The sequence below is a fragment of the Apodemus sylvaticus genome, chromosome 9, assembly GCF_947179515.1.
Source record: "Apodemus sylvaticus chromosome 9, mApoSyl1.1, whole genome shotgun sequence".
Lineage (NCBI taxonomy): Eukaryota > Metazoa > Chordata > Mammalia > Rodentia > Muridae > Apodemus > Apodemus sylvaticus.
The window spans coordinates 41,751,132-41,768,873 of record NC_067480.1 but is presented as its reverse complement, the minus strand read 5'-3'; the positions used below and the strand labels follow the sequence as shown (position 1 = coordinate 41,768,873).

Below are 17,742 nucleotides of genomic sequence, written 5' to 3'. Positions count from 1 at the left end.
ATGGAAAAAAATATGTATGCAATTTTGACTCAGTACAGACTTTGGTAGAGAAATGTCTTCCATTTTCCAGCTTGTACTGTCTCTTAGTTCTGTGGCGAGTGAGCGCTTCCACATCTGCTCACTGCAGCAGAGTTTTGCTCACTCCTCTCCAGGACAAGCATGGCCATAAATAATGGCTGCTTCTTACTAAACTGATGAAGGAAATGCAAACATTTGCATATTGGAAACACCTCCAAAGAGTCTTATATATTTTTGCATTAAAAAAAAAATCTTCTCAGTGTGTACTTTTGACTTGTGATTTTAAACAATGTTTCTTAAAATTTTTTAACCTTTTCTTTTGATAATTTTATTTATTTATTTATTTATTTATGTGTGTGTATATGTGTATATGTGTGTGTGTGTGTATTTTGCCTGCAAGTATGTTTATGTAGCAGTATGCAGTGCCTGCAGAATCCAGAAGGTATCACAGCGCCCCTGTGATTGGAATTACAGATTCTGAGTTGCCATGTAGGTAGTAGGACTCAGGTCCTCTGAAAGAATGGCCATTTTTCTTAATTACTGAACCATCTCTCCAGTTCCCAATCTTTATTTTCACTGTACTAAATAATGCTTATTGAAATATAAGAAATAATAATAGATTTTCTGTTATGGTGATATTATATTATTTTTACCTTGATTTAGATATACAGAGTAAACATTGATAAAGCTTGGTCAGTAGTTTCATTCTTGAGCTAATGCCCACATTTGCAATACATGATCTCTGCTAGGAATTTTATTTTGTTCTAAAATAAACAGCACCTGCCAATAAATTTTTTACACTAAGTGGAAACATTCGCCAGTGGCAACTTGCCTTATATGTGAAATTGTAAATGTCTAAGTAGTGCAGAAGGGTGATTCCAATGAGGTAAGACTGATGAGATCTCTCTGGAAGGGGCAACTTGCAGAATTCCTTCATAGCATCTTCCAGTTTGGGGTTGGTGACGTTCGTATCGCATGAGTGCAGCCAGAATACACGAGAAATTATCTGTGAATAAGAGGAAGAAAACTATTTCAGTTGTGAATTATTTGAGTATCCCCTGTTCACTTTAAGGCAGTTGTTGGTGTGTGTGAGCGTGCTCTGCATTTTAGAAATGGTCCCTAGGAATAAAAGAACTCTTTCAAAGCATCAACCACTATATGTTCCTCTTTATCCATTTTCATGTGGGTACGGTGCGTGTGCTTGTGTGTATGTATCTTTGTATGTGCATGGACACAGATGAGTGGGGATGAGTGAGCACACAGGTGACCAAAACTGTCAGAAATCATCCTTCATCCTTCTACCTTACTCAACAAGGCGAGGTCTCTCAGTCAAAGTCAGACCTCGTTGATAGATATGCTATTCTTGCTACCCAGCTTACTTCGAGACTCCCCAGTCTTTACCTTCTGATGCTGGGATTATGGGTAAGACATCACACCTTTACCATGAGTTTAGGTCATTCTAGGGATTTGACTCCAGTCCTCAATTTTGTGCCACAAATGCTTAATCACTGATAAACCTCACCAGGTGTACAAGGCACCAATTACTATTAATAAAACTACAGAGAACCTATAGCTCACTAGAAAGCACAGGAAGTGTGATGGGGGGGAAAGAGGCAGGTAGAAACTCATGAAGAAAAGCAGAGTTTTTCTTGCACAATTGGGTACAAAACAACAATAATGAATGAATGAGTAAATGAATAAATAAATGGATAAATAAATAAATAAATAAATAAGTGGTTAGGAGTCAATCTGGTGGGGATGGTTAGCTTAAGAGTCATGTTTATTTTAAGCATTTACTCCTCCTTAATTCAGGTAGCATCTCATTTGATGATTGCTTACTCAATAGCTTCAGAGATGAAGATCAAAGAAGAGGAGGAGGGAAGAAGGAAGAGGAAGAAAGAGGAAGAGGGAAAAAAGGCAGTCCAGAATTACAAACTAATTGCTCGCTGCAGGTCCTAGATAGTCATGCATACACACTGGAGCGCGAGAGGAGAAGGCAGGCCAATGGGAAGCTGTCATCTCTACTGATACCAGATAGAGACAGGAGGAGAGCCAATGACGATTGAGGTTGTAAAACATTTTCTCCTTTAAAATACCAACTAGACTGTGTGCTCTCTACTTAGGCTTCTGTATACTGAGATGGCTCTGCTTTTCATAAGCCCAGCACCTGATTACAAAGGTGACAGCGTTGCATCAAATGAGCAAAAAGCGAGATCAAACAGAGCAGGTGGGTGGGTATTACTTGCTAGCAGGGCCAGGAGAGGGGGGAAGGAAGAAAAGCAGAGGCAGAGCAGTTTAAAGTTTTCTGTAGGGAACTAATCACAGTGACAGCAGCAACTTAAACATCTTCCAGAGGGAACCTTCCATGAACTTAATCTAGTTTTGGTTAATAACTGAGCAGTGCTTAGAAACGACACACTCTGTCGCATGCAGCCATAAGCTGTGAAGTTCTTTTGGAAAATTTTTATGACACTTCCAGACAATGGCTTTGGAAGTGGGATAAAAAACAAGACATTTTGAGTGGAAAACTATATTATCAGCTAAGAAGAAAATAACATTATTTATTTTCACAGCCAAAAAAAGTTTAACTATAACCACAAACTTTTCCATAGTTCCAATGACAGCATCTATCAAATATAATAAGTCTCTCCCTGGGACTTTAAAAAAGTAGAAGTAAATATTGAGTTCCAGTTTTGTTACAGCAAAGGGTAAATATCTCTCTGCTCTCCCCCTAACTTGGATTTGGAAGTTTGACCTTTATATCCTTGAAAAAATCAGGTAATGATATTATAATAGTGCATACAATTACTGGTAGTTTAAGAAAACATTTTGTAGGGTCTGGGGAAGGAAAACTGTGGAACAAAACCAAGCAAGGCAAGGATAAATAGAAAGCATTGAAACATAAGAACGTTGCTTCAAATTTTCTTTTCTAAGGCTGAGGATGTAATTTAGTAGTAGGTCCAGCCATCACACACACACACACACACACACACACACACACAGAAACCTATGTACACAAACACACTCACATGCACATATACACAACTACACACACATGCACATACAAAACACATACACACAAACACACATGCATATGTATACACACACATATATACAGAAACACACATAGACCTAAGTACACAAACACACATACTCACATATACATATGCGCACATACACATACACACAAGTGCAAACACAAGTGCACACACAAAACACACACACTCACACATGCATGTGCAAACACATACACACTCAAGTACAGAATACTTCAATCTTCACTTAAGATTTAGACTTTTACTGTTTGCATGGAAAATTGATCAGGATCACATGCAACTTCCTGGTGTCTTGGTTTTAAGTACTAAAAGTACTAAGTGCCACGTAAACTACAAGCTGTCTTTAAATCCAACCATGAACCCTTACCTCAGCTCTGTTGTCTGGGATGGGAATGGCCAGCAGCTTGTCGATACTTGAGTTGGACATCCCTATCGCCCTCAGATCTTCTTTCAGCAAGTCTATGTTTTTAAACATTTCTATTAATTGACCTGTGAAGAAAACACACACACACATAGTTCACATGTCAGTTTTAATGCCACCGTTTTTAGGTACACTAACATAACTTCTAGATTAACATGTATTGAACATGCATGCCTCACCAGAAGCAGATGTTTGGCAAGCCTTGCATCTTTAAGATCTATCTCTGTCTGATTTAGATTTTGTACTTATGATGCCATTAACTTGAGTTAACAGATTGCTCTAGGTTGTAAATTTTTCTCAGGTGTCCACAACCCAAGGTTGATCCAAGGAAAATAGGGTTTCTTCACAGACTTTGATCACATAATGCACTAAATAAATACGTCTCCATTTGATTTAAACCATCACCTAAAATTCAAAATGCTTTTTAATCTAGGAGCATATGATGGTGTCAATTTGAAGATAGACTTGATAAATCAGCTATAAGATATTTGTGTTTCATTTGTTTCAGAACTCTGAAAGAAATAGTTTATCAGTGTCTTTTACAATCTTACACTGGTTGTACATAGAAAGTTTGTCATTTCAAGCTCTTTAAGGATGGCAATTGTACTAATTTCACATTTGGGCCAATTTAGATATGGTAAATGTACTGGCTGGTTTTGTGTGTCAACTTGACACAGGATGGAGTTATCACAGAGAAAGGAGATTCAGTTGGGGAAGTGCTTCCATGAGATTCAGCTGTGGAGCATTTTCTCAATTAGTGATCAAGGGGGCAGGGCCCCTTGTGTGTGGTGCCATCCCTGGACTGGTATTCTCAGGTTCTATAAGAAAGACAGCTGAGCAAGCCAGGGGAAGCAAGTCAGTAAGAAACTTCCCTCCATGGTCTCTGCATCAGCTCCTGCTTCCTGACCTGCTTGAGTTCCAATCCTGACTTCCTTTGGTGATCAACAGCAATGTGGAAGGTCTAAGCTAAATAAATCCTTTCCTCCCCAACTTGCTTCTTGGTCATGATGTTTGTGCAGGAATAGAAACCCTAAGACAGTATTAATATTTTTATTTTATTTTTAGAAAATTATAATCTCTGTTCTAAAAACAACTTTTGTTTTTAAGCATTTTTAAAGATTTATTTATCGTTATTTTATATGTATGTCTGTGTGTCATGTTAGTGTAGCACCCATAGGGCTCAGAAGAGTACATCTAGGAACTTGAGTTGTAAATGGTTGTGAGATGCCATGTTGGTTCTGGAAACAGAACCTGGGTGCCCTGCAAGAGAATTCAGTGTGTTTAACCTGTGAGCCATCTGTCAAGCCCTGATTTCTTGTACTAAGTTACCCTCAGGAAACACATCTTCTTCATTTTTAGACTTAATGTCCTTCCAGTTTTGTGCCTCAGAATGTCTTTCCTTTTAGGATTTAACAATTGTGCCAAGAAGAAGTGTATTGCATCGTGTATCATGCTTAGAATACCAACAGCAAGTTCTGATTTGAGATTTCTGCACAGAGCTGTGCATCTGTTTTAGTTTTTTTTTCAAATCAGATTATTCTTTCAGAAGGGAGCATGCTTCACCCTACTTCATCCAGTCGGCTCTCTAATGCACTTTACTACATCTAGAAACAAAAGGTAGATTGGTCAAATTTGTTAAATTTGGGGAATCTTTTGCTACAACATTCTTTCAGGTCTCAGTCCCTACTAGCTTGATGTGTCCGCTTTAGACAAGTGGCTGCTTTGGAAATCTTTGGGTTACTCATGGTCAGGGCAGACAGAAGAGCAGGTTTGTTTGGGAACTCTGAGAAAGCCTTTTCTTAAGCTGCAGACGGCAACCTGTGTCCTAATAAGTCTTTAGGATGCGGGCAGGGAAACACCTGGCTGCTCAGAAGCGTCTGCACTGCTGTTGACATGCAGCATGGCCTCTACGGTTGGTATCAACCGTGTGATATTTTCCAAGTAATTCATTTGCAACGCCTGTTCCAGGAGCCTAGGACGAAAACAGAAGAACAAATTCAACTAGGCGTAACAATTTTGGAGACAGGATTTCTCCAAAAAAGAAGAAAAACTTACCAGTCCATATTGAGATTAATTTTACTGGGATCTCCAGTGAGCAAATCTCTCAGTTTTGCAGATATTATATTGTCGTGGTACAGGAAGCCAGCGGCAAGGTCAGTGCCCAGCTCTGCTGCTTCCATCAGTTGCACATGGAGGGCGTGGTCTTCACACAGCATCCGGAAGCTCATGTTAGAGAACTGGCAAGACTTCTCGATCGAAGTGAAAGTCTCTGATTTGCAGAGAAGTTCCGTCAAGTTTCGAAGTTGTGACAGCTTCCCAGAAAGAGGAAAGAAGAGAAAATAGATTATTTGCTATTTGACTTATTTAGTAGATGGAAATAAGTAACCAAATTTGATCCTGTAAAAAAAAACTTTCTGCCTATGCATTAGTTAGTTGGCATTGGGCTTAGCTTTATAACAAAGCAGTGTCTTTTGCTGTCTGTATTTCTCTTTCCTAAGAATCTTATGAAACCTTGGGACCCATTAGTGTTATTTTTTCCCTATGGCATAGGTCTGAAGGTTTTAAAAATGTAGTTTTAAAAATTGAGAGGGATAGTGAGATTGCTCAGTAGTTTAGAGAACTTTCTACACAATATTGAAGGCTGTTCCCAAGTACCCATGTAACAAGCCAGGTGTCCTGCAGACTCCAGATCCAAGAGATCAGACCCCCTTTTGGCTTTTGCAGGCATAGGATGCATTTTCTCAATTACTGGTCAATGGAGGAGGGTCCAGCCCGTTGTGGGTGGTGCTATCCCTGGGCTGATGGTCCTGGGTTCTATAAGACAGGCCAAGCAAGCCAGGGGAATCAAGCCAGTAAACAGCACCCTCCATGGTCTCTGCATCAGCTCCTGCCTCCAGGCTCCAGCCCTGCTTCAGTTCCTGTCCTGACTTCCTCCAGTGACAGACTTATGATATGGAAGTGTCAGCCAAATACACCCTTTCCTCCCCTACTTGCTGTTTTTGGTCATGGTGTTTCATTACCCAAAACAATAGAAACCCTGACTAAGACAAGTAGTTTGTAAAACGTAGTTTAAATTATGATCACTCCAACAAATTTTATATTTAATTTATATTTTACATTATGTGTAAGGTCAGAGGGAGGCAGATTTGGCTTAAATCTTTTTTAAAAAGCCCTTTCTTCCTCATATCCATCATGATGGCTGTGATGTATAGCAAACAGAACCAGAAAATAAGTGTTGATGAGGGTGTACAAGCATGATAACCTTTGTGTCTTGTTGGTAGGAGTGTGAGATGGTACAGCTTATATGGAAAATAGTACTGCACTTTCTCATGACTCAAAAATAAAGTCAGCATATGAGCTCAAATTCCACATCTAGGTCTATGCTTCAGGGAATTGGAGATAGTGCTTGGAGAGAATGTTTGTATACCAATGTACACAAAAACCCTATTGATAATAGCCAAATAAAACAGAAAGAACTCAAGGGATGAATGGGTAACAAGAATATATAGAAAATATATTGAAGGCTGTTTCCTTAGACATGCAGCAATGTCTAAGATAATTGTATATGAATAGGATATGTATATGTATAGTATACTTATATATCCTAAAATAGAAAGGGATATGCTGGAGAATCTTGAGAAGACTGTTGATAAATGTAATCAGCCACTTAACAAATAATACATAATTCCAATATATGAACGAGCTGGAGGAGTGAAGTTCATAACTCAAAAAGTCCAAAGCGGGACTATGAATTCCCAAAGGCTGAGAGGGGGGAGAAATGTGGAGTTCTGTAATCAAAAATGTTTACATTTACATGATGAAAGGGATTCTGGAACAATGGTTACCCAACAACAGGAATCCATGTAAGCTGACTGAACCCTATAGCTAAAAAAACGGTTATGATCTAGCTATTATGGTATCTTAAATAATTAAATTAAATTTGAATCAACATTTTCTTACGTCTTTAAACTGTAGCATGCATTAGCAACTCTGAATTAGCAATTTTCAGGTGTCTGCCTTGTTATTGATATTGTCTTCTGACTTTTGATCTGTTTAGAAAAACTAAACATTTTTGTCCTATGGAAATAGTCAAAATGACTTAAACTCCCAAACCCACAAGAAGAAAGGGCCCCAGAACTCTTAATGATCTAAGCTCCCTAGCATATTTCTGAACTTCTTTGGCAATGCCCCATGTACCCTCAGGATGTGTTCCCAATTAATATGTCCTGAGGGAGAAAAGAATTTGCCTCTGGGAACTCCAGTTCAGCCGTGTGTGCAAGCAATCGCTGTAGCTCAGTTTCCAGTCAGAAGTTGCATTTTGACAGAAATGAACTATTCCTCACCAGGAGCATAATTTTGCCAACATTTTTCTCCATACATCATTGATGAAGAAAGGATGATGTGTCTTTAGTAAATGGTTTACAGTAAGCCCAGGAAGGCCACAGAAGCCAATCATTGACCATCCTGAAGAAGAAGTATCATTGGCTCATTTTCCAAAGTATTGAATAACATAATTCATTTCTGGCTTTGAACATTCTGAAATGACTTCATAATATATGGAAATTCTACTTACTGCTCTTACTGCTATGAAAAAATTTGCATTCTGGAATAGACTCAATCATGGTGCATGCTGTAGTTGCATGTTTACTTATTCTGGACTTTGGTCCAAATACTAAATCTGTTTAAACCTCTTACAGACAGAACCAGATTTCTATACACCATTTCTATTTTCTGTTCTTTGATGCTTTCTCGAAACTTAAATTTTACTTTATTTGTTAATTAAAAATTATCTTATGTGTACTTGTATTTTACCTGTATGTATGTATATATGTATGTATGTATGTATGTATGTATGTATAATATATGTGCCTGGTGCCTTCAAAGGTGAGGAGAGAGGCTGTCATATACCCAGTAAAACTGTAGTAATAGAAGTGAGCTGCCTTGTGAGTGCTGGGAATTTAACTTGTGTTAAGAAAGAGTGCTCTGAGCCTCTCTCCTGTCTCTCTCCATGCCTGATTCTGCCCCCTTAAAATTCTCTCTAAAAGAAATTCAGGGACAAAGATTGAGCTGAGTGGATGGCTAACCAATAATGGGCCCAACTTGAGACCCATCCCATGGGCAAGAACCAATCCTTGATACGATTGATACTCCGTTATGCTTGTAGACAGGAGCCTAGAATGGCTGTTCTCTGAGAGGCTCTATGGTCACTTACCCTTATTGAAGAATTAGGGGAAGGACTGAAGGCCCTAAGGGGGATTGCAACCCCACAGGAGTCAACTAACCTGGACCCCTGGAAGCTTCCAGAGACTGAGCAACCAACCAAACACCACACATGGGCTGGTCCGAGCCCCCTCCCCGCCCCCAGCACATTTCTAGCAGGGGACTGCCTTGCCTGACCTCAGTGGAAGAGGACTTGATACACCAGTGTGGAGGAATAACTGGGGATGGGGTGCCCTCTCAGAGGGGAAGGGGAGAGGCATAGGAAATCTGAGAGGTGGGGCTGGGGGCAGTATTTGGGATGTAAATAAATAATTTTTTTAAAAAATTGAAGAAAAAAACCCAGTGTTCTTTACCACTGAACCATCTCTCTGGCCTCTCTTTGAGACTTTTTAAAATAAAAGGATAGTAAATAATGTTGGGTCAATACATTCTTAATTGAATTTTGAGAGGTAGCAAGCATTGGTAACTTTTACTGAGTAGAAACGGGAATCTGTTTTGTAGTTGCAAGGTCAGTATCTATGGATGGGAAGCCAGTAAAAGTGCACATAGTAGTCACAACAGATGAGATAAAGGCTATGGAAAGAAATCTGATATCCAGCTAAGCTGTATTTGCCTATGTCAGATTGCTTCTCTGAAACAAGGACGTAAATCAGGGTTAGTAATACTGAGGGTGCCGAGAAGCATAAAGTGGCTAAGGAGAAGCCTCAAGAGTTTCACAAATGCCATAACTCAATACTTTATTCTAAGAACAATACAGGCACTGGGCTTGATTCTTTCAGAAGCTTTGTGATGCCTAAACCTAGTGACTATAGTTCTCTTTCAAAGTATTTGTTAGCATTGCTATGGAGATGGCTCAGTGGATAAATCTGCTTGCTCTGCAAGCATGAGGATCTGTGATTGAATCCCCAACACTCCCAGCCTGCCCTTACCTATAGCCCCAGGGAAGGCTGCAGGGAGCGATCTCAAGATCTCATTGGCTTGCTTCCAGCTCAGTGAGAAATCCTGATTCAAAACCTCTAGGTGGAGAGCGGTAGAGGAAGCTGCCACAAACCCTTCTGCAGGTTCTGCATGTGTGCACATGAGTGCATGGGGACCCAGACATGTGTGTCTGCAACTCACATACACATTCACTGAATTTGTTAGTATAGCAAGACGTGGTGGTGCACACTTTTACTCCCAGCACCCAGGAGGCAGAGGCTGGAGGATTGTGTGTCTAGTAAGTCTAGTATGGGCTACATAGTTAAGTTCAGACCATCCAGAGTTATGGAGTGAGATGTTGTCTTAAAATATATGCTAACTTTAGATTACAGATTTTCCAAAGCCCTACCCAGAGGCTCTGTGCCATCACCATAGGAAAAGGTTCAGACTTATAATTGAGCAATGATCTCTTACTAACCTCGTTTCTAGCTTTGATGGACTTCCCCATTGCCCAGTAGCTCTCAAATGCAAGAGCTGCAGGAGAAAGGTTACCTGTGTAAGGAACATGACTTCAAGACTCAGAATACGTATTCTATTCTCGGCCTAGTTTCCTCCTTTCACCTCTGCACCCCATAATCTGAGTTAGATAGCCCATCGTTACACAGAACCCTGTCAGTCTGCATACCGCGTTCTTTATCTTACTCCCTTACAACCGTGACTCTCCCTTCCTGACTTCTCCCCTGGCTGGATTATAAGAATTTGGGAGATAGAGATTATTGTCTTATAAATAAAAGAGGAAATTGTCCTTGTAGGAGCCATTTCAAAGAAAAGATTTTCTAAAGTGAATTGTGGACTGCAGAGGTCTTCCATTGTCTGCAGAGGAGGGAGGGAAAATGACTTTGTAAGAATCACAAGGTTGCTTGGGGAGCACATCAGAAATGAACTTTTATCCCGACTTATCAGCCAGGAGTTTTGTTAGGATGGTATCACAGTTCAGTGTACATATAAAGTACATGAAGAGGGTACAACTGTCTGGAAAACAAGGGAAAGCGAGAAACTAGTGTTGCAGAAATGACATTTACACTGATCCTTGAAAGATGAATAAGAGCTTTCTGGGTGAATGTACGATGTCTTTCTCATTTGCATAAATTAAGATAACGCTAAATTAAGTACATTAGAAAATCTGATTCATGTAGAAAAGTGGGGCTAAAAGGTAGGCAGTGTAATGAGCACATTTATCTGTAATATACATGGACATAATGTTTTGCGTGCCTGCTTAATTACGGCTTGTTTACCACACAGCAAATCACTTGCTTGCCCTAAATAAACCACTTCTAATTTAACTTTATCCCAGGCTACATAAATCCAATTAAACTGCAGTTCTTACTAGGAAAACTGTTTTCAAGACTTAATAGAGTTGCTTTAAAAATGAATTTCCTGATAATCTGTACACTGGGCGAACAGTAGACAAATGATTCAAACTTAAGAGATTCACACGTTTGGTTCCTCCCTTTCCCTCTTTAGGGTCACACATTTTAATATGACTTCTTAGTGTCTGATGTGATGACAAGAAAAGCAGATATACTAATATTTGAGACCTTTGTGCACTATGAAGTCAGGATATTAGCTTTTGAAATCTACTTTTATAGATACAAAAGCTAAAGACAAGACAAATTGAAAAAATAATAAAACAAACTCCCAAATTATGAAGCTTAATAGGATAGTCACATTGTGAAATGTTTAGGGATGCTTATGAGCACTGTAAGTGGGCTCTTATAGATCATCTTATGCTGAGGCCGTTGTGGAAAACCAAGCACCTTTGTCACCATTTGGCGGGAACAGAGCTGCAGGCAAAAGGAGGTCACCTGTAATCATCAGATATTTTAACTGAATCTTCCTAGCATTATCACCGCAAGTGTTGCCATTTTGTTATTTATATATGCTTTCTTGGCTTACCTTGGATTTCAGAGTCTCAAGAAATGGAGGGAAGCTGTCCTCATAGGAGCCATTTTGAAGAAAAGATTTTCTAAAGTGAATTGTGGATTGCAGAAGTTTTAAATTGTCTGCAGAGGAGGGAGGAAGAATGGTTTTGTTAGACTTACAAGGTTACCTGGAGAGCACATTGGAAAGAGACTTTTATCCGGACTTATCAGCAAGGATTTTTTAGAATAATGTTGAAGCTCAATATAAATATAAAATGAGTGAAAATTAACCTTTCCTTGAACCATGTGGACTATAGAGTTCATTATTTTTTAAAATATTCACAGATATGCTGCTTAGAGATAAAAGATGTTTCTAGGAAAGGTACTGTACAGCTTTGGCTCTTTGTGAATTAAATAATGTTCTTATTTCTGACTCTGGGATACACTAGGTCAGAATATGTTAAGGGAAATAGACTGTATAGTCACTGTTCAAGTATATACTTTCAGCAGTAATTTAAAATTGGGGAAACAAACTCTAGGCTTAGATATATGTTGCACTGTTTGCTTGATATTGTGTGATATAGGAAAAAAGAATGTGTGTGAGAATAGTGGAAAATGTTTGGGCAGTCTTTATGATTGCTTACATAAGTACAAAATTGAAGATTCAACGTGTGAAGGCAAGAAGCAGTCTGGCACATGGTCACTTTTGTTCATTCAATATTCGAGAACCTTGGAACCCTTGATTATTTGTCTTAATTTTTCAACAACCTAAGAGCACTAAGAACACAGAGAGTGTCATGAAGGGTTGCATGAACTCCCAATGACTCTGAAAAACTGGGGAGTTTGTCCAGGTAACCTTTATCACATTATCTAGTAGGAAACCATCCTACTAAAATTTGTTCAGCTGATCATGGGATGCACGTAGCAGAAGCCAGAAAAATGACGTTAGAAATTCCACTTAAATATTAAATCACTTAGATAAAACATAAGTACAGCTATGAAAAGAATAGTTTAAAAAAACTCCTTTGATAAGTTAATGTCTTAACCAGTTTAGAAGAGAAGTTGAAATCATGAGGGGAGTTGAGAGCATCACCTGGTGATCCCTTAGCCAAGTTGTCAGTCATATTCCTTACACACACCAAATAAGGAGAATATGGACTATTTGATGATATGTTCAAGATGGCATCTTCAAAATTTTCCAGGATCAGGAGCCTGTAAATTAGATGGGAACATATGATTAGGCCTCATAAAATGGAAGCAAAGTCATTTAAACTGTGATTTGGAAAAAAAAAAAAAACAACTGTGATTTGTTGGCCTGGATACCAAAACTGCTGTGAAACTGGATCCCTTCTTTCACCAAATCCTGCTGTACAGAGACAGCACACCTCATTCTCCTGTGTGTGTGTGTGTGTGTGTGTGTGTGTGATGTATTCCCTGTCACCTCAACCATAAGGCTATTTCTCCATTCGTGGCTTCTTTCATCACTAGCTGCTATTCATTTTAAGTGACAAAGAGAGACTAAATGCTCATGCTTGTTTGCAAGACATATGCCTTGAATTATGCTGAACAATAGGCAAAATAATGAATAACAGGTCCTGTCAGACACTAACTTGTATTTTATCAAAATGCTAGCAGGTTAGACCTCTCCTAGCACACAACTAGTGATAATAGGACAAAGCACTAATATTAAAAAAGCCTCAGGATGTTTAAATGTGGGCTAACAGCTCTGGATCCTGAAGGAATATTAAAAAGAAATAAACCAATGCTAGGATAAATCTCCAACTTGGCAGCAATAGCACACTTTATTGGTTATGGGACATATGGGGAGGGGAGATCCAGGAAAGGGGAAATCATTTGGAATGTAAACAAAGAATATAGAAAATAAAAATATTGAAAAAAGGAGTAATTTTTTAATTATAATTCGTGTCTTATGCATTTTTCTTTTTAATTTTTTTTCTGGTGATGGGGATTGAATGCAGTGGTATCTGCGTCCCAGGCAAGGGCTCTATCATTGAGATATCTGCCTAGATTTTTAAATTTTTACATTGATCTATTGTCGAGAACTAAGAAGTGCAAATTCCATAGAACATGTGTGAACAGATATAGGAAGAAAATTTGCTGCAGTTGGCTCTCTCTTTCCCTCACAGAGGTCCCAGGGATAGGACCAGGGTCACCAGTTTGTGCAGCAAAGACTTTTACCCACTGAACTATGGATCACAAATATTTATTTTGAAGTACTGATTCTAAAGCTCTTGTATAGGTATTTCCTTGACTAGAGACTGTGGAAAATGCCATGTTTGCTTGCCTCAGATCACCAAGCTTTCGACACTTAGCTTCATCATTTATCAAAGCCTCTATGTAGGTAATCAATACCACTTATCAATTGATGAATAAAGGGCATGGAGTCTATGTTTAGACTAACGTGTATGGTCCAAATAAAAGGAACGATCTATCAGCTGCATTTCCAAACTAAATCACCTTATAACTAATAATAACCCAGCAGGAATAGGATGGCTAATAATGCCAATTTTGTTGTGTGGGCTAGCTGTAGAACACTGAATCACGCCTGCATGCAGAGAAGTTTAATGGACCGTCTCTCAATCCATGGTATCAACCAGCCAATGTCATAAAGATCCAGGAAGAAAGGAAGAAGGGGAAAAAGAAGGAAGAGGGGAAAGAAAGAAGGGAGAGAGGAAGAAATGGAGGAAGTAAGGAGAGGGAGAGACAGATAGATAATAGATAGATAATGGATAGATATTAGATAGATAGATAGATAGATAGATAGATAGATAGATAGATGATACATAGATAATAGATAGATAATAGATAGATAGATAGATAGATAGATAGATAGATAGATAGATAGATAGATAGATAGATGCTGGAGGAAGAAAGGAAATTACCCTGACCCATTGTTTTCAATATGTAACAATATTAATGAAACTGGAAGGATGTGTTAAAAGATGCTAAGGAAAAACTAAAAGTCAAGCTTTAGGGACACAAAATGCCAAACAAGAGACCAACAGAATTGTGGAAATAGCTGTAAATAAGAGTGTATCTATTATTTGGCGTTGGTGGGGATTATCCATTTATTTCATTCCTTTGTACAGATTTCAAGATAAACATGTCTCAGGTGCATACCTTTAAGGAATGACCCATTTAACTTTGTACATCCTTTCTGACCATAAAAGGCTATGTAGCACTTACAGTTTTGTGAGCATTGAGTAGATACATTCATCTGTAAAAGAGACATGGGAAGCTACAGAGATATTAGCCATTGACCTTGTCTCCCAACAAGGCATCTCTGGATGGCTTCGTGTGCACTGGTTCCAGTAGGAAGGTTCTCATGGCTCTAACCTTCCTGCACCTTCCCTCTCTGTTTCCCACTGCAGGATATTCAACACTGTAGAGCCAGGTCTCCCAGCAGCAATGTCCAGTAGCAAAATGTTGGCTTAACCTCCCATAATAGGTGAACTTGAAGTGACCCAGAAGGACCATATAACCCTCCCCCCTTACTTTTGTATAAAGCACAGATGCCAACTTTTAAAATGATATAATATATTCAAAACTTTAGATGACATATACATGCCACTGCTTTGGCATAAATGCCATGAGTCTTTTAAATAACTAATTTAAAATCCTTTATATGAAATCCTTTCTTTACAAGTGCTTACAATAAAAGGTAGGTTATGGATAGAAACACACAAGTGTGTGCACATGCACATAAATTTCAAAAGGACATTATAACATGAATAATGATGTAAAGCTGTAAAATGAGTGATATTGAGTGGCTGTCATTAGAAAAAGCTAAGCCAAAAGCACTTTTGTCTTGTGCCATGGTGTGATTATTTTAAAATGGAAATGGAAAGAAAGTCTAAAGAAACTCCTTAATTTCATCAATCACAACAAGACTCATCTTATGGGTATTGAATTCCCTCTAATAAGCTGACAGCAACTGCGGAGGGATTTGTAAGACAGAAGTGCTGAGTACTGTCAATGTTATGCATGCCTGTAGGCTCTGACAGCGGTAGCTAGGATCAGCAACAAGCCTCCATTGTGTCAGTTTAAAGAGTTTTTTTTTTTTTAAGTGATTATTATATATGATCATTATCCAGGGAGGATAACAAAAGTTCCAGATATCTGAAACATAGTGACCTAGCTAAAGTGAGACTATCCACGAATTCTTTAAGAGAAGCACCTGGATCAGCCAGCACGAAGGACAGAAGTGAGCCAGGAGCAACTGGAAGTGGATTTTACCCAGGATTTACCTGTAGCTAGAGACCTTTCCATTAAGTTCGATCTTAGAAAAGAGAATGGCTAAAGCAAGTATTTTTGGTTGTTAATTTAGTTTATCTTAAATGATGTGTAAAAACAAAGAGCGGACCCATTTATGAGATGCAATGCAATACTTCAGTATGTACACACTATATAATGTTTAAATGACTTTAAGTATATTTCTCATTTATTATTTCTTCATGACAAAATCATTCAAAAATCCTCTTCTCTAGCCTTTAAAATATTTCTTTATGCTGGATATGCTAGCACATACATTTAATCCTAGAACTCTGAACATAGAAGCAAACCAATCTCTATGAGTTCAAGGCCAACCTTGTCTAAATGGCAAAGTATAAACCAACCAAAGCTACATGAGACCTATCTTATTTTGTAAGGCGTTTTTTATGTGTATAAAGGTGTTGCTTGCATAGTCCCTATGCACTATGTGTGTGCAGTTCTTGTGAGTTTCTATGTGAATGCTGGGAATGGAACCTGGGTCCTCCACAAAAGCAGCCAGTGTCTTCCCTGCTGAGCTGCCCCTCCAGCCCCTCACCTTTGCGAAATGTGTAGCCCATTACTGCTCTCTCTGGTCAGTTCACTAAGCAACCAGGGGCTCTTCCCTAACTGTGTTTGGTATCTCTCCTTGCTTTTTTACTCTTCAATTTTAACTGTGAAAATTTCTTCTAGTTACAAAGATATAAATTTGGTGTGACTAAATTCTTAGAACCACAATAGCATGATTTATCAAGCTAAAGCAACCTTTACCTACAAGAGCAACTAAACTCTAAATTTACCTAAGTTTGATATCAGTGAACTGCTTGCATTCCCTATCCTAATTATGAGTTCCTTCAAAATCTGCTCACGCTTGTGGTCTTTAGACACCATGGTGACTGCTGTCATTTCCTGTGGAAGTCCAAAATTAAATGATTTGTAATCTTTTTCCCCCTGCTATGTGAACATTACTGAGAGCAGACAAAATTTGCATTATCTTGATTAGGCTTTAAGAACATTTTGACTCTTTAAAACTCCAAAGAAATAGCAATGTAAAAATTCTGGATGTTGCTCTGGTCAGAATGTATTGAATTCTATATATTGACACTCTAGGTGCCAAGGGGATGATGACCTTGGAAGGTCCAGTCTTTGGGGGGAAAAACTCCCCCCAAAGGGATTGGTAGCCTATAAAAACAGTCTTGGAAAGAAGATGTCTATTATGATCTGGAAAGTAGGGTCTTCTCAGACATCAAATCTGTTCCCACCTTGATGCTAGGTTTACCCAGAAATGTGAAAAACACGTCTCCATCATTTATCTGCTGCCCTATCTATAGTATTTTGCTACAGGAACTGAACAAGCCTAAGACAGATTCTTATCCATTTTTCATAAACTGAGAAAGGCCTTATGAAGCTGGAAACAAGTGCCCACAAGACTCTACTCACAGGCACAAAGAGACCCTTCCTGATGTGGCAGAGTACACCTCAGAACTGGAAAAGAGTTCCTTATGCCATGTTATCAAAACTATGTTGAATAATGTGCCCAGATTAGTTTTAACTTTACTAGAGTTTGGCAATGCCCTTTGATTCAGCATGGTTTTCCATGCTGATCAGATAAGGAGTCTTGTGAGAAGCTTTGTTTAGTCAGCCAGCTAGCCAATAATTTGGAAACACAACTTACTGTGCAGCCAGACTGCTTGGAGACAGTGTCTGCTCCTCATCAGCACTCCACACGTGTGTTGAATTGTCACCTACAGCAATAATACATAGGTCAACATAGAACGTGTTTGTTCAAAGATACTTTGCTCCTCACCACCACCCCCAAAAAGCCATAAGTCAAATTAATAGTGGAGAAAGAAGGTGCCATTTTTTTTTTACAAATGCTATTCATTTTCTTTTTGTTGGAAATATCTAAGGTACTTGT

General features: G+C 38.7%; 1 protein-coding gene across 1 annotated transcript in view; it reads right to left on the bottom strand.

Moving 5' to 3' along the window:
- Positions 1 to 17,742, bottom strand: part of Abca12 (ATP binding cassette subfamily A member 12) — a 172,881-nt gene that overhangs the window by 74,648 nt on the left and 80,491 nt on the right. The window contains exons 9-15 of the mRNA XM_052191827.1: positions 17,500 to 17,569; positions 12,649 to 12,767; positions 11,590 to 11,696; positions 5,551 to 5,807; positions 5,355 to 5,467; positions 3,442 to 3,563; positions 851 to 1,024 (exon numbers count right to left, since the gene is read on the bottom strand). Coding sequence (XP_052047787.1) covers positions 851 to 1,024; positions 3,442 to 3,563; positions 5,355 to 5,467; positions 5,551 to 5,807; positions 11,590 to 11,696; positions 12,649 to 12,767; positions 17,500 to 17,569 — 962 coding nt within the window. The remainder of the gene's footprint in view (positions 1 to 850; positions 1,025 to 3,441; positions 3,564 to 5,354; positions 5,468 to 5,550; positions 5,808 to 11,589; positions 11,697 to 12,648; positions 12,768 to 17,499; positions 17,570 to 17,742) is intronic.